This window comes from Alosa pseudoharengus, unplaced genomic scaffold (genome assembly GCF_046254945.1).
Source record: "Alosa pseudoharengus isolate Yale_2024_CS ecotype anadromous, Long Island Sound unplaced genomic scaffold, YU_APseudo_1.1 YU_APseudo_1.1_scf_9, whole genome shotgun sequence".
Classification (NCBI taxonomy): domain Eukaryota; kingdom Metazoa; phylum Chordata; class Actinopteri; order Clupeiformes; family Clupeidae; genus Alosa; species Alosa pseudoharengus.
This window is the reverse complement of record NW_027468881.1, coordinates 23,706,086-23,724,271: the sequence shown is the minus strand read 5'-3', so window position 1 is coordinate 23,724,271 and position 18,186 is coordinate 23,706,086. Positions and strand designations below refer to the sequence as shown.

Genomic DNA, 18,186 nt, shown 5'->3' with positions numbered 1-18,186 from the left:
ACGTTAGTGTTTCCCGAAACCATAGTAGCAATGAACGTTCGCGACCACTATCCTAAAGTTGTGTAGTTACAACTACACTTCTCGACCTGTGGTAGAATGATAGTAGAAGCATAGTTCCGGGGATCTTCATGTCAAAGATGTCACTGACACCAGTTATTGGTGTGCAAATTAATAATTATAAATAGATTTAAGTTTGTAATTGATATTTACACTTCTTACCACCATTCATCCATATTTTAAAATGCCTAAGGCAGAAATACAAGATAAAAGTCAAACCTGTAGACGTCACTCGTCAGGACCAATGAGGGAACTGGGAGTGGTCGAAGGAAATCGTGAAGCTTCCGCGCGCTGTTGGAAATAACAATTGATTATAGAACCCCTGTTAACCTAATGATTCTGACCCCGCTAGATATGGAGAAGTTTCAGTCAAAGTAATATTACTATCCATAGTAGGCCGATGTAGGCCTACCCACAATACTGTTACAAGAATGCCTTCTAGCTATTTAATTAGACTCAACTTCCCCAAGAATAATGTGCAAGGCCCTCCTCGGCCGATTAATTTGGGAGGTACCATTTACTGAGTAATCTTAGTGTGAAAGTTGGTCAGAGGCTATAGTGCTGACCTGGACCACTATACTCATCCGTAGTGATGGGGACGAGACCGCCTATGCCGAGTCCGAGTCAAGACCGAGTCTTTGAAGGGTCGAGACCGAGTCGAGACCGAGTCTGTTGGTTTTCAAATACAGTCGAGTCCGAGTCAAGACCGAGTCTTTGAGGAAGCAAGTCCGAGTCGAGACCGAGTCCTTTAGGAGTCGAGACCGAGTCGAGACCAAGACCATAAAAAAATGTCAGTTTTCATATTCACTTATTAATTCATTAATTTAATATAACCCCAGTTAATAATCAAACGTTAGGCCTACAGACTTAGCTAGATTGGGAATTGTTTAGAGGAGCAGTCTTAACGTCTTAATATGGACTATGCTGACCTACAGACACTCACCGGCAGCAGAGCCATAGAGATAAATAAACGGCTCTGACGGCAGTATCTTTGAATTGCACCATGGGATGTCATTTTCAAATAATGCCGGTCAACATTGCATTTTATTATTATTGTTGTTATGTGTTGTCTGTTTTTTTTATAAGAACATAAAAAAATGCGTTGGTCTCGAGGACTCGGTCTGAAATTACGAGTCCTTCTCCTCCCACTGTGGTCCGAGACCGAGTCAAGACCGAGTCTTTGAAGGAACGAGTCCGAGACGAGACCGAGAAAGCAGAAATTGGTCTCGAGACCGGTCTCGAGTCCGAGACCGGACTCGAGTACTACATCAAAGTCATCCGGACAGAACATCTTACCGAAGCTACAGAGGAAGCTACAGACACTTTCACTGATTAGCCCCCACGGCCCCAGAGACTAATCCTACTTTTTTTTTTTTTTTTTTTTAAGTATATTTTTGGGCTTTTTATGCCTTTAAAGGAATTATCCGGAGTAAAATGCACTTTAGATCGATTTACGGATGATTGGGGGTACATACGTTGAGTTGACATCAAAATTATGTCATTCGGATGTGTTTTGAGAAAGTTCGATTGTACCGTTTTCAGTCACAACTCGTAGCCTGGAAGTGAGCGGGGCATTCTGGACTCTCTATTCGACCACATAAAGACCTCGGGATACTTCAGTTTGGCTTTAGGGACCCTCTACTCACTACCACGTAAGTGTTATGTTGTTTGGAACTGTAGAAGAGGTATAAAAATAGCGTTTTGTAGCGGCGCAATTGAAATGCCCCGCTCACTTCCAGGCTACGAGTTGTGACTGAAAACGGTACAATCGAACTTTCTCAAAACACATCCGAATGACATAATTTTGATGTCAACTCAACGTATGTACTAGACTTGTAGTCAAGACCGCCTAAACCGAGACCAAGACACTACCAAGACCAGAGGGTATCAAGACCGAGACCAAGACGAGACCAAGGCCAAGACAGACTGAGTCAAGACCAAGACAAAGTCGAGACGAGACCGAGACCAAGACCGAGACCAAAAAAAAAAAAAAAAACAGCTAGCGAGCTAGTGTTACCAAAGTCCTTTTAGGCATGTCCCTCCACTCGGCGGCCATATTGCAACGCTTTTTGGGTACTCATCGGGCATCCTATTCAGCAGGAATGCGCGTGCGCAAGGCTTCACCACACCAACCGTGCTCCAGTGTCGAGTTCACAACACATGATTGGCACAATGTCTGCACAACACAGCACATAATTGGCTCAAAGTAGTCAACTCACACCACATGATTCGCTCAATGTATACACATGTCGACATTTTGGCGAGGAAGGGGTGGGATATGTGTAGACAACGGCCATATTGGCGTTGCAAACTAGCCCCATGCATTTCTATGGAGGATTTTTTAAGTGCTGTGTCTCCACATTAGAAAGTCTGTGGTGTTACACCATAACTTGCTTCAATTGAATAAGAGCAGCATACTGGGGCAGGGTTCTCAAGTTTTGAGCTCAGCTTGGAGTGAGATTTGGGGGGGGGGGGGGGGGGGGGCACTCACTCACTAATTATAAAAAAAAATTGGAAAGAAGCATTAACCCTTTGAGACCTTGAATTTGTCATTGTAATCTATACATCCTATATCTTGTTTTTGTCTGGGAAAGTATAATGCATAGCCTATGTCTCTTATGTCAGCCTTATCAAGGGAAACCATTTGTTTTTTTATGTCACCAGGAAGCATGTCAGTAGAAATAACTTTTCATATTTAGGTGGGATAGATTGGAATCTTGAAATATAATAATCGTGACGCTGGGATATTCTATGGCTCACCAATTTACGAGATGTAGGCCTATATGTACTGAGTGAGACAAATATTTTATTTATTAGGCTAATTGCTTTATTCACTTGAGTAGCCTATATTGTCACTGAATCATTAGACTAAGCATGTGCATGGCGAAACCGAGGACAGCAAGTTCATTATACATTATGGTGGTTGGCAGGTCATTGTCTGCAGCAGTTCTGTATGTTTAGAAAAAAATGTAGGCCTATGTGTAGCATACTCGCTCAAATTGATAACACTCGTTAATAATAAGCTAATTTTCATTCATTGTTGACATGGTCCATGGAGGATCAGATCGGTGTCCCGGGACCTGATGAACACGGCGCTAAAAAGCACAAACGAGTGCGAAAGTTGCAGCCGTGACGACAGGGAAAGTGCAGGCAGCCACGAGAGTGATTAGTCGTGTAAAATGAACGTTGCTGATGTCTGGCTTACACAAAGCTATAACGACACAATCATTAGGTTTTCTTAATGACCGACAGTTTAGTTTAGTTTATAGATAAGAAATAATTTTGCCATAAAGTAGGCTAGGCCAAATGTTCGTGAAAAGGCTTGATTTACACACCCTGTAAAGTACCATAAGTAGGCTGGTTTACCAAATGACAGACAGTTGAATTTCTGAATAAAAAGAATGTTGGTGCAGTTTTGAAATCTTAAACGTGTAACCCCACACAAGCATAACGTGGTTGTAGGGAGGGGATGTGCTATTTTGGAATTTTACCCGGATACAACGAATAGCCTACTATTTTTTGATTGGATGTCGGTGGCTATTTATTTTTTTGATTTTGCTGGTGAGTGGTGCGCTAGTTCTGAACTCTGCGAGAAATCCTCTCGTATCCCTGCGCCTCCTCTAATAATTATGCAGATGCCTTGACATCCCTAGTAGCCTAATATTTCTCCGTGAGAAATGCAAGGTGTGGTGTGTGAACTTGTTGAATTGCGTGAGACTTGAGAACCCTGCTGGGGTAAGAGGTTCAGTCCCAGTTTAAATTAAATTTAAGAAGGTATTATTTCAACTACAGACAGAACAATGCAGAGACAGAGCATGTCATGAATGTGTGTGACTGTGAGCTCACTCACTGTAAATGTTTTCGTAGACTGGGTGAGATAAACTATGTAGGCTATAGCAATTGCATGACAATGATGAGAGAGAGAGACTTTGCAAAACTTGCATTTTGCAGAATGCTTCTTTCTTGCCCCTGGACTGCAAATTTCTTTATGTTCCGTGAATGCAAATTTAATGATGGCGGAATTCGCTGACATTATTATTACTAGGTCTGACTGAGACTGACAGCTACGACGTAAACCTAACGTTTCGCGCTGGCTACACTTGCGTCTTTTGATTGGATGAGCGCCAGTTTCTTAATCACAACAAAATACATGTATGTCATTGATTGGTTGCATTTGAAAGGTTGCATTTGAAGGGCGTGAAAGGCGAAATAATTTAATGTTGCATTATCGAATGTTATGTTTTGTATCATGGACATATTTGTTGCAAATCTCCCGACCACTATGTCGACCCGAGACCGCGAGACCAAGACAATGAGACCAAGACAAGACCGAGGGATCCGAGACCAAGACAAGACCAAGACCAAAGACGGTCGAGACTGTGACAAGACCGAGACCACGTAAAAGTGGTCTCGAGACCGGTCTCGAGACCAAGACCGGTCTCGAGACATCCAACTCTAGTATGTACCCCCAATCATCCGTAAATCGATCTAAAGTGCATTTTACTCCGGATAATACCTTTAATGTGACAGGACAGTAGAGAATGACAGGAAGCGAATGGGAGAGAGAGTCGGGTGGGATCCGGAAAGGACCACGGGGCGGGAATCGAACCCGGGTCGCCGGCATACAGTGCAGGTTCCCCAGCCAGTTGCGCCACAGCTGGGGCCCACATCTTAAACTTTGAGGGATATCTAAAGAAATGCTAGAAAACTATGCGGGTCAAATCTTAACAATTTATTTGTCAGGTATAAGTTACTCATCCAATACATTTTAGAAGTACATCTAAATGAATAATGTGCAAGTTTACGAAAACAGGTTAAAGGAACATGTAGGAAACCATATGAAACAATCAGAGAGAGAGAAGAATGAACATACCAGCTCAGAGGATGATGGCTACACACCAGAGTGGTGTGGGAGATTCTGACTACAGAATGGCTCCTAGAATCTCTGTAAACTTCACTTAAATAGGCTACCTAGTTTGTGGTTGGTTACATTGATATTGATCACATATGATTGGAGGTCAGCTGATTTGGGATCACATGGTTGGAGGTCAGCTGAATACTTTGATGAGACTTGAGACCATTGTTGTAGTGAGAGTGAATTAATCAAGACATGACAATGCACATTAATTACATTTCCTGCTTCCTAGTTAGCTTCTCCTGTGAAAAAGGCAAAGGTTAGAGATATAATCAAAAGTTGTTGTAGCAGCAATATGTGACAATGGGCCCACTATGAGGTCATACCATCATGTGGTAGAGTAATTAATCAGCAGTTCACATGATCAGGAGTTTGATCAGTCTAGAAACATTAGGACTCCTTACATCAATTTGCAGCCACGTGCACGCAAGTCAAAGTCACAAATCTGCTGATAATAACAAGGTGCACACTTTTTGATCAGTCAGTTAAGATTATGTAGCCTTTGATTTTCATGGAGTGGGGGGATTCCTTGTTAGTTTACGCAAACCTGGCCAATAAAGCCAATTCTGATTTTGATAATATGATCTGCACAATAGATAGACTTAGGTAAACAACGCTGTGAATATTGTTGTCAAAATCTCAACCCAGACCACCAGATAGGTGACCGTTATGGTCATTTGCTCCACACCGGCGGCTATCATCAGCCGGCCATAAAGCACTGTGCCACAGAGCTGACTGTGTAAATGGGTGAATAGGGGGTAAATAACAATAGAATAGGCCTACACAACTGTTTCACCAGCACATTTAAACGATACATATTAAACATTAATTCAAAGCAGTCATTAATTTACATTAAGGTCAGTCTATATGAACCAATGAATTAACTTGATGACCCTGAATAAAGACAAAACAGAGCTGATTCACATATTAAAGGCAGTCCATCATTAAGTCTCTGTTATTTGCAGGTGTGCCCGTTCACATGCTACTAAACGTCATTAACCACCTTAGTCCAGTTACTTACAACTTACAAAGTACTATGTAAGTAAGACGGTTTTGGGAAACAGTTGTAACTTAGATGTTGGTTAGTTGAACGATGCATCGTACCATGTTAGTGTAGTAGGGTGGAGGTAGATGTTAGTATGTCAAGGAGGGTTATGGTAACACTTTCTATGAAGGTTGTATTTATAACGCCCTATGAATGCATTCATAATGTTTTATAAGGTGTCATTATAAGGTGTCATGTATGTAAAGCAATGCATGTATGTATGTAAAGCAATGCATCATAAAACTGACAAGTGAGTAGGCAGATCTTGACATATTTATAATGCATTATTCAGATTAAAATTATAATCATTCATAATTAGCTGTCATAATACATCATGAAATTGGTTATGACGACTTGTGAATACATATAGATGGTAATAATGAGCATTACAGTGCTTTATAGACACCTTATAAAACATTATGAATGCAGTCATAGGGCGTTATAAATACAACCTTCATAGAAAGTGTTACCGCAGATCTTGACATATTTATAATGCATTATTCAGATTAAAATTATAATCATTCATAATTAGCTGTCATAATACATCATGAAATTGGTTATGACGACTTGTGAATACATATAGATGGTAATAATGAGCATTACAGTGCTTTATAGACATCTTATAAAACATTATGAATGCATTCATAGGGCGTTATAAATACAACCTTCATAGAAAGTGTTACCCAAGAATGCAACCACAATAGACTAATCATATACAAAATACACACACATACAAGCAGGTTGCACACAAATATTGCACAAGGCCCCAGGCCCGGAGTGGGTAATCGGGAGAATCGGGAGAATTCCCGTTGGGCCGCTTCACTTTTGGGCCGGTCGAGGGAAAAATATTGACATTTGTCACGTTAATCTATCTTCTCTTAAAGTTGGCTACACACGTTCGCATTCTATGCCTAACACCGCAGCCTCTGCATGGGTTGTTCTCCCCTCCCAAGAAAAGTTAATTGGTTGGGTCCATATAGCCCGTCTTTCCTAAAAAGTTTTCTCAGATAGCCTACCAGCCGGGCCGGCCCTTCCGTAGTGATAAGCGTCAGGGAGGATGGATGGTAGAAAGACGCCATGAGCAGGGTAGGAATTTCACGGCGGCCACGACGGCCATGGCCATCGTAGCCCCTTGCGTTGGCAGTGAAGCCCCTTTGAAAATCATAGGTTTACAGGCCACGGTGGCCTTGGTGCCCCCTTCTTTCAATATTCTGCTTTGTGTCCTACTAATAGCGATTTTTATTTAGCCTGTGGCCTGTCAAAATAATCTTAGCATTCACAGCGCAAATTAATTTAGTGTTTTACGCAGTGGAGAAAGTGACAGCGCAAGAAAGTGAGTCCAAATTCACCCATTCTTCTCAGTTGAACTACTCGCGAAGTAGCCTATTCATCACACAGACATCACAAGTATCTTTTAAACGATGTTAGCCGATAATTGCTGTGTTGAACGGTTCGCGAGAAAAGTAAATAATATAATTCAATTTAATCATACATTCTACTGAAGGTTTTGCGTCCATGATCTCCCTACCCATTCATCTCGGTGGAATACTTCACGAACCCTTCTTTTAACACATGACAAACCACATATCAGAATAAACAGCAGACCTTACCGAACACAAAGGTGTAAAGCAGTCCCCTGTAGTTAGCCGTTCCAGAGTAATCCAGTTTTGAATTTGCAGTAAATTTCGACATGCATGGATGTCTCCAAATTTGGGCTTTAAGTTTTACAATGTGTTTAAATTGTTCCACATGATTTCATAACGGGCCAAATACAAAATAAATGTTACAAATATCGCCTAGATATTGGTAAATCAGAGGACAGCTGACTAAGAGTTTGTGAAAGTAGCCTTAATGATCACAAAATGCTAAGCATGCATCTAGGCTATTTGAGTTTCTTAAAGCTGAGCTGTGCTACATTTAAATTGTTCAATACATGATTTCATAGCAGGACAAATATGGACCCTTTCAACAAGGTAAACAAAAACAATGCTTGAACATTCTATTTGGGCCCCAATCTACTTCCTCTTCATATGGAATGTTAAAAAGGAAGTCTTGTGGGGCCAACTATGATGCTGATAATGAAAATTCCATGAAAGGGTCTATAAAATAAATGTTATATATAGCCTAGATATCTGTTTTTATTAGATGATCAGATGATTTACAGTTATATGTAATATGTCATGTTTCATGTTTTTGTAATGTTTCATACAGTGATGCAGGTCTACTGCAGTGAATAGGCTAAATACAACATTTTTATAGCCTACTACTGTATAGTTAACTTTGGCCTTGGTGCCCTGACATGTGGCCTTTGTGCCCCCCACCAAATATGCCCAACTGAAGGCCAAGTGGCCTTGCCCCCAGAATGATGAAATTCCAAGCCTGGCCATGAGGCCATGGCCAGGAAAAAAAGACGAAAAGTATTGGAAGAAAATGCTGCCAAATGTGCCAAACTCAGAGGACAGACATAAGTGGCAACTGGTAAAGAGAGATAGATTATAACGGCGTAATTGGGCTAATAACTTACTGGACGTTGTAGCGTTGTCAACCTATTCGCAAGTAACATATTAAATTAATTAAAATATTAGCCTTTTTGTATCATCCAATATGGCGATTCATAGGCTTTGCAAATATTATGCAAATATTGATAACACAACTCAAGCTTGATCTGTGTATAGCCTAGGCATAAAAACAAAAGTAGCCTCTGAGCAGCAGATCAGCCAGTCCCCCGCTGAAAATGATGAGCCTGAAATTAGCTATGACTACAGGGACAAGTAGAAAGGATAATAGAGTTAACCATATGAATTAAAGTTATTTTATGTAAGAAAGAGCAGTAGGCTATATGACAGCAGTAGGGTATGATCAACGTATATGCCTTGTTTGCTCAGAAGTGGATGTAGTAAAGGAGCAAATCCCCAAACAACAACATGATAGCTGACCCATGCAGAAAAAAACATGTAAACAATACAGTAGTTCAATATGCCTCTTAGTGGAATTGTGGGATACATTTCAAATGCTTTATTTCTTGCTTCCTGTTTTTGTTAACTTATCAACCTATCCTTGTGGAATAGTGGAATATTGGTAGCCTATAATAAAAACTACAGGATAAGAGCTGAAATGTTGCCTTATTTATCCAATTTTCACCACCACTAAAAAAGTGGGCCGATCTTGGCCCTGAAACTCCCGGGCTGAAAAGTGGCCCCACTCCGGCCCTGCAAGGCCCTATAGGCCTACTATTACTGCACACAGGGCAAGGAACAGGGCAGTGGGCTCACCATGGCTAGCAAGATGCTGACAAGGGGGTAGGATCTGGGCACAGCACACCACAGGTGAACACAACACACAATCTCCTACCTCCGAATTGTTCCTCAACCACCCAACAGGACAGCACCAGCCCAATCAGCCTGCTGCTCCCACGCCACTATCACAAAGTAGGTTCTCCACAACAGGTGGAGAATTGGGAGACATGCAGTCAGCTGCCTAGATATAAGGTGGCAGGTGCCACCTGGTAATTAGCAAGATGGTCTTCAGCTAGTCAACAACTAAGAGTGTAAAGGGACAGAGACTTATCCTGCTACATCCATACATAAGCTAAATTCCGCAGTTCTACGGGAAATGCTCCCCAGAACAAGTAGTACAAACAGCATCAGATTATGGATTACCTGCAAAAGAATGTAATTATTTGTCTCAGAAGTAAATAGGTCAATCCGTTTGTCAGTGTGATTAGAATGTAAAGTTATTTTGTCATTAACTGAAATCATCTCTGATACCTTACATGTTTTACTTGGCTGATCATGATTAAAGTGGTTATTGACACTGACTGCCATGTCAATTGTACTTTGCAGGCTTGCTGACTGTGGCCTCACTGAGAATAGTGGGGATATTTTGGCCTTTGCTCTGCAGTCAAAAAAGTCCCCCCTCAAAGAACTGGACCTGAGTAATAATACTCTTGGCAATTGTGAAGGAAAGCTGCTCTCTGAAGCGCTGAATCCACGCTGTACGCTGAAAATACTCAGGTCAGTGTTATTACTCAGGAAGCTGTTTCATGTGTGCTTAACATCATAATCAACATCAGTGCTTGAGCTCTAATTTATATAACAGGCAAGGAGGCAGGCATTATGTTAGTACAGTCACACACAAAGTAACACTAATTTAATCACTAGGCAAAATCACATTTCTAATGTAACACTGTTAAAGCAACACCAAAGAGTTTTTTGTACTTTAAAATAATGTTTCCAAAATCGTTTCAGAGGTTCATCAACTCGTAACAGGGTGAACGGCAATTCTGCATTCGCTTCGCGGCCCTCTATCGGCTATAACCACACTATGTAAGTTTGTGAGATCGGGTAGCGAATCTGTAGTTCGATGGAATGAGACATAAGAAACTACAAATTTGACTTGCATCTGATGTCGCAATACATCGTACTTTTATAAGTAATGCAAAATATTCTACCTTGTCTGTGGACATCGTTATTTGCAAAGCCGTTGCTGGATAAACAAATAGCCTGCGTGCGACAGAGGGAAAGTTCTTTGGTGTTGCTTTAACATTACATTACACAAAAAATGGGTGGGTCAGGGAAGTTCTCAATAATTTACTTCCTTTAAAGTTCCACTTCTATGAAACTTTTACAAAAACTTTGAGGACTAACTGTCATTTTAAGTCAACCTATAAAATCCTGTAATGGGCCTCGCAATTTTGAATTAGAACCTATTATATGCTATCAGTTTTAAGACAAGTTTAGGCATGTTTCTTATGTTTCTTCGTACCCTTTTCCACTCCAACATCTTACAGACTTGCTGGTTGTAAACTGACGGAGAAATCCAGTGAGGTTGTAGCAACTGCTCTGCAGTATATGGTGTTCCTGACAGAGCTGGACCTGAGTCACAATGACTTGAATATCATTGGAATTTACCTTCTGAAAGTAGCGTTAAGCAATCCCCGCTGTAAACTTCAGATATTAAGGTTGCCGTTTGACATTTTTTAATATTCATTGTGCTTCTGAACTGTTTATTTGCCACACATACTACTCACATTTTTGCCCGTGCTCAGGCAATAGCTTCATATTCCAGTTAACTCAGCATCAGTGGGTACATGATAGGTGCCCAGTGAGTACATTACAGTACATTACAGTGAGTACATTGCCTGTCTCTCTTTATTACTCGGCTCTCCTCACTTTGTGTAGACTTGCTGGTTGTAAATTGACAGAAGAATCCTGTAAGGTGTTAGCCTCTGCTGCACAATCCTGGGTCTCCCTGGTAGAGCTGGACCTGAGGCAAAATCAGATAGATGCAGACGGAATTCTGCTTCTGCATTATGCGTTAAGTGACTCCACCTGTAAGCTGCAGAAGTTAAGGTTGGTGTTGGGCTTGCTCTCTATTTCCATGGCTCCTAAACAGTGCTTTTAATAATGTAGCCCAGTTTATCATACAAAAAATAGTTTTTAAAAATTAAAAAATTATTAAACATGACAGTGAGGTGAGAAAGAATTGAAATGTAGATAATTACTTGCTCCTTCGTCCTTGAAGTTTGCTGTAACTTCGAATTTCACATCTGTATGGTATTTGAGTCATGTCAAAGTGAAATCTAATGTTAATGTAGCTGAATCAATAGCTGCGATCCATTACAGATTTGCGCAAAATAAAAGTAATATTTGTCCAAATTGACAATGACGAATGGTTGTTTTTTCAATTAAGTGATGTAATACGATTAAATATGAGTTTTATCTTCTCATAATAGCCATTTTAGATAAATATTAGCACAGATCTACCAAAATGTAGATTTAACAGTTTGGGCCCTATTATGACAGTCTAAATCACATGGTCACTAGCAAAAAGCTTATTCAAATTTAGTAGTCCACATTGGGAGTGTCTTCGTTATCATCAAACGTTGGGCGGATGGCGCAACAAGGCGTTCCTACGTTTTTTTAATCAGTCATGGGTGTGTTTGGGGCATAACATAATTTAAAACCAATGAAAATGACATCTGTCATTCCCTTTAAAGCGATGGTTCAGAGTAATTTCACCCTAGGGTACTTTGCACTATGACACCGAGCCAAACACCCTCCCAGAACCTGTTTTCCTGTCGAACCCTGGTCGAGTAGCACTGTCAGAAACTAATGACTTTCTGCAGGCACTTATGGAACCTATAGAGTATCTCTTAAATTACCCCACTAATAATGCCCTGAATGGTACGAAACTTCTACAGCAGTACAACTATGTTCTTTACTCATAAAACAAGGCATTGAAAAGTTTGAAAGTACACCAGAAGTTTATTTAAATAACACTTGCCTGATGGATTCTACTCTCTGCTACTATCTACCGCTGCGTCGACGTTACTTCCGTGATTTGGGAAAAGCCCAAAAAAGTCCTGACAATGTGCTTGCGCCGGGTGGAAAATTAGTTTTACGCCATGCGCCAGGGTACAAAATAGGGGCCTCTATCTTCAATGGCATCCACCATAAACCGTGGTAGTTAAATTGAGGGGCTCAGAATGTAAAAGACAGATTTGTGACAAACTAATAGTATAGTCCACATTTAAAATCAAAATGTTTGCATTTTGTTATTGCTTAGAGTAGAATTGCACCAATCTCTAGCCTGGGAATACCCATACGAACTTTTGGCAAATTTTGGATTTGCTCTACAGGTCCCTCTGGCAAAGAGGCCATTGAAGCCCATTTCCAATGTCCCTAAAACATGGGCACGCATATACAGTACTATTGCTAATCAGGCATGGATATGTATTTCTTTGGAATCAAGTAAACAACTGCATTTAAGACCTTAGTTTACAAAATTGCTACACTTTTGAAACAATGTGGTAAGAGTTTAAGTTGAATTTCACTATAGTTACGCCCCTACTCGTAAGTCAATGAACGTTTTGCAAACCCACTCCCAATTGTAGAATTGTGAAGGTCTGGGTGTTCCCAGGCTAACTGATGTCGAACCAACTCAAATAGTCCTGTCTTTGGACCACACAAAACGTACCACCTTTTTGAATGCGTTTAGTGTCATGTGACTCACCGAAATGTGAAAAATGTGTTTCCATTTCCCTTGTGCAAAATAGTTCTATTTCAATAGGTTCGAAAAAGCACCTCATGCGAGAGGAAAACTACTTGTTTTTAATTTCACATTTTAGATTTGCTCATTTTCAGGGTTAATGGAAACGCACCTAATGACAAACAATTATGTACATGCTTAAGTATTTGGAGTTGTAGTGCCTTTTGAGCACTTGAGTTCATTTGATTTTACCAGGATCAAGAATTTAAATTGAGAAAGGATCAAAGGTCAAAAAAGTAAAAAGGAAACCCTATAAAATACATTTTAGCAGAAAGCTTTTTTAACTAGTTTAGGGTGTTACAGTGAACAATATTGTGCGTTAAACAGAACAGGCCCACATAGCCTTATTATTTTAATATTGAATTGCACATTTAACTGTGATGCACTAAAAAGGTATTTTCAAAAAATCTTAACGTTTATAGCATGAATGTAACACTGAAGTACAGTAATGATTCATTTTATAATTTTAGTTTTAACCCACTGTGAATGAATAGAGTTTTTCAAATGTCAACATTTACACAGTAGAATTCAAATGTAATCCATAGTGTCCTCTTTCTCTCTCCTCTGAAGGTATGGAGCTGAAGAACTGAGAAAATGTAAGTGCACCTAATTTTTAAGATACATTTTGGGGCCATTTTGCCGCTATGCAAATGGGACAATTGAGAGTGAAGGGAAACAAGTGGGGGAGAGAGATAGGGGTAGGATCTGGAAATGACCACCAGTTGTAATGGACTATATGCCATGGAGGGCTCTTCACCTGCTCATATATTTCTGGTGGAGCGTTAGGGTGATGGCATCTTCCGGTATATTCTGCTCCTTTTATGTTAAATCGGACACTGAATATCTTGTTTATGCTCAACAGGGCAACTCTTTATTCAACTTTGCCACAGCATCTCTTTCAGCATCTTAATGTGCTCATTCACTAGATGCAACACCTAACTGGGTCAGTGTTAACAGGTACACTAAAACAATAACCACTACAACATAGCTGACGTTCCTCTAGATATATATGAGCTGGCTGAAGAGCCTTCCAAGAAGAGTCTGGCATGTAGGTAATTGAACTGGGGTCCCCATGGCCAGATGGACCTGTATTAGCACTGCACCATTATGGCCAAAATGATAAATCACAATTATTTTTTATCAATATTGAGATTGAGATTATTTATCACAATTATTCATTAATTTAAGTGATAAGAGACAATATTCCTCATATTCTGATAAAAGTGTTCTCTCATTTCTCTTCTCTTCTCTGCAGTTGCCTATGAGCTCGCACTGGACCCGGACACAGCAAACCAGTCTCTCCTTCTCTCTGAGAGCAACAGAAAGGTGACACATGTGACTGAGAAGTGCCCGTATCCTGACCACCCCAAGAGATTTGACGAATGGCATCAGGTGCTGTGTCAGGAGGGCCTGTCTGAATGCTACTACTGGGAGACTGAGTGGAGTGGGACTGGGGCTGATATAGGAGTGGCATATGAATCCATAGAGAGGAAAGGAACAAGGGATGTCTGTGGGTTTAGACGTAATGACAAGTCCTGGTGTCTTAGTTGCTCGGGTAAGAGCTACTCTGCTTGGCATAATAATGAGGAAACTGCTCTAGGTGCTCCCGACTCCGGCTCCAGTAGAGTAGGATTGTACCTTGACTGGCCAGCTGGTACTCTGTCCTTCTACAGTGTTTCCTCTGACACCTCCTCTCCCACTTTCCTCTCCCACCTGCACACATTTCACCTCACATTCACTGAGCCCCTTTATCCTGGGTTTAGGGTTAAGGCTGACTCCTCAGTATACCTGTGTGAGATGACACAGCCTCCTAATCCTAATTAATGTGCATTTTGACTAGGGCTGTCAAAATAACTGACTAATTTCGATTAATTAATTTGAGAAAAAAATAACTGATTAAATAAAATGACGCAGATTAATCGATTTCGTATGACCTTTGACCCCGAGCCGTTGTAGTCAGTAACCATTAGACTATAAAATGAAGGAGAGAGAAGAAAATGTGCTGACTAGATCATTGATTGGAACATTTACTTTTAAACAACGGCCTGATGGTGTTGATAAAAATAAAGTGTTGATTAAAATAAAGTCCTCTGCAATGTTTGCAGCAAGGAATTTGCATATCACCGGAGTTCATCAACTCTAAAGTCGCACATCAATGCAAAGAAATAGTGTTGACATTGAAGGAAGTGTTCATTTATTTTCATTGTGTCCCCTAGGTTATATCTGTGGCCTGAAATACTTTGTATGTGAAAAACAACTTCTTCCCGAAGCACTTTTGAATTTATTTCCTCAGCATATTAGGTCATATCATAGATTATTATGGCCATTATTAAAATAATAATAAGAGTTTTTGAACTTTAATGTCACTGATGCTGATTATTCAATGATTTATTTGAATTTAAAAATGTAAAATACTTTCACAGCAAAAATTATATATGTGATTAATTTAGATTAATTAATCACAGAGTATGTAATTAATTAGATAATTTTTTTAATTGATTGACAGCCCTAATTTTGACCATTCAAGTAAGAAATCCTGACTGGAAATGCTTGAAATTCACATTTAATATTCTAATGCATATACAAATACGATTCGCTAGAGAGGGAGGTGGATTAACCCATTTACTTCTAAAATGCCTGCTAAAAACGCCTATAGAATCCTATGGCATTCTAGACTAAATAACCTTATTTCCTAAGGGTTTTCTGAAAACATACTGAAAATTGTCAACGTCTACCAAAATGTAATATCTAAGCCTCTGTAGCACCTAGAAACATGAAATAAAAAGCATGCTGCGCTATGCAGCATCAGGTGGGAGAGTCACTGCTGCACTACGCAGCATCAGGCGGGAGATAGAATGTTGCGTCGTGCAGCATCCAGCACTAATGGGTTAAATACGCAAATTTTGGGGTGAAAATGGTCTCTGTCCACATAATTGTTTCCATATGTTTTTTTAAAACATTTTATGTCCACACGAATACTGACCATCTTTTTTTGTTTGTTTGTTTGTTTTTACTAGAAAAGCTAGGCGCAAAAACTGCTGACCAGTTTCCAAATTTATCCACCTAGTGATTGTTATCAAAAATAATCATTTTCAGTGCTTTTTTGGTGTGGACAGAAGGTCTGAACAGAGAAATAAGTATGCCTATTTAGATTTAATGAGTACAGGGTGTAAATACGATGATAAATACTAGTATCTCAGTAACTGATTATGCTCTATTGTGATGTTCTGTTCTTTGGTTCTAATCAGCAATCTATCTTGCACATAGCACTCTAGAATCTTTTAGTGCTTTCAAGTGTAACTCTAGCGAAAATTGACCCCAGGGTGTTTTCTGCATTAAAACACATCAAATAAGTTGTGGAGACAGTATTTTTCTTTGATCAACTACTACAGAGCTAACAGTGGATTAGCTAAGGGCCATGAGCAAAACGCTTCCCAAATATCATTTTTTTAACCAGTAATATTGTTCAAAACAGCACCAAACCTCGTCAGTAACCTGCTCAGGGTCCCTACACATAAAACGAAGCACCAACAACGTAGTTAGCGAACCCGGAGTTTATTACACAAAACTGTTAAGAACACTTACCAACTGTCCCCCTACTAGCTCCTCCAACCCAGTATCGCAAGGAATCATTGCTGAGACGTTTTAAATCTAGGCTTAAGACCGAACTGTTCTCAGATGCCTTCTGCTAACTGCCCTGAGTTACAAATTCTGAATCTGTTTTTAAATTATTCTACCTTGTGTCTTTTATTTTGTGTTTTTAATTATTCTTTATTTTAAAATTATTTTACCTTGTGTGTTTTATGTTTTCTATTTTTACTTTAATCTTTACTTTTTAAACTTTGACTAATTGCTCTTCTGTGCTTTTATTTGCTATTACTGTTTGCTTTTGTTTAAAGCACATTGAATGACCTCTGTGTATGAAATGTGCTAAATACTGTAAATAAACTTAACTTGATTTGACTTGACTTGACTTGATATGCAACTTTTAAGAGACAAAAACAACAAATTACCAATTTCACGTTAAAATTGTTGGACATCAAAGTCCACATGAACTACAACTGAGCTACAAAGTGATGGGGAACAGGGAGAGAAACAACAACAACAAAAAATTCCCATTATTTCCAATTAGAAGAGCTAAGTCATTACTGGGAACGCTCACATTATTCCCAGACCCCATGAACGCAGCATTAATACTCAACATCCATATAAATGCAGTCACTGTTTCCTCAAAACAATTCTCAGATGGCCACAATCACAAGACAAAATACCGGTGTTATGGGTCAAGTGGGGAGATTTAAAAGGGGATACACATTTGTATGTCATCACAAGCAAATGTTGAGACCATAGGGCAGTGGTTCCCAAACTACGGCCCGCCACCTCATTTTGGGTGGCCCCCCAAAACATGTCCGTAGTATATAGCATCCGGCCCGCACCGGAGTACAACATCGCAAAACTAAAACCTCCGCAATTTCCCCCATTCATTCTCTATGGCGAGTCTTAAAGGAGAATTCCGGTGTGATATTGACCATTCCATGGAATCTGATCCCTTATCATACCTGTTCATTCTTACTCGTCGCTCGACTTATCGTGACTAAATTCAAGATGGCTGCAAACGCTAAACTTTGTGAAGATACTGTCTGTATAAATCGTCTTGTAAGTAAACTACCAGTGCTTTTTCAAAGTTCTCAATGTCTCGTTTTAAATGTCAGGGCCCTCGGAAGTCTACCAATGAAGTGTGGAGATACATTGAGCCTCGTAAATGGTGTAAAACAGTGATTTATTTGCATGGCTAGCCCGATGCCGAAGCACCACCATTGAAAAAGCTGTTGGTAGCATCGGCTAACTAGCGCCAGATTTTGTAGTGCAGGGGACAAGCCGAGATGGGCTATGAGACATACGTTCACACTCGGTATCATGTTTCAACACACTTTAGGTCAATATCACACCGGAATTCTCCTTTAACAGTACACATGTAATACTCTTTTTGTCCACTGGTGGTTGTTTTGGCGCTGTTTTGTGTTTGCCATCGAAAACGGAATGAAATGTAGGCCTACTTGCAAACAATGTAAAAGGCCTATGCTGACTGCATCAGTGCTCAAAGTATTTTAAAAGTTTA

At 39.9% G+C, this 18,186-nt stretch overlaps 1 protein-coding gene across 2 annotated transcripts in view; it reads left to right on the top strand.

Moving 5' to 3' along the window:
• The window catches only part of LOC143114411 (NACHT, LRR and PYD domains-containing protein 12-like), a 41,724-nt gene extending 24,716 nt beyond the window's left edge, over positions 1 to 17,008 (top strand). For both annotated transcript variants that reach the window (XM_076275994.1, XM_076275993.1), the window contains 5 exons: positions 9,860 to 10,030; positions 10,807 to 10,977; positions 11,198 to 11,368; positions 13,638 to 13,663; positions 14,323 to 17,008. In XM_076275994.1, the coding sequence (XP_076132109.1) occupies positions 9,860 to 10,030; positions 10,807 to 10,977; positions 11,198 to 11,368; positions 13,638 to 13,663; positions 14,323 to 14,891 (1,108 nt within the window). In that variant the 3' untranslated portion in view covers positions 14,892 to 17,008. The remainder of the gene's footprint in view (positions 1 to 9,859; positions 10,031 to 10,806; positions 10,978 to 11,197; positions 11,369 to 13,637; positions 13,664 to 14,322) is intronic.
• Positions 17,009 to 18,186: the final 1,178 nt, after the last annotated feature.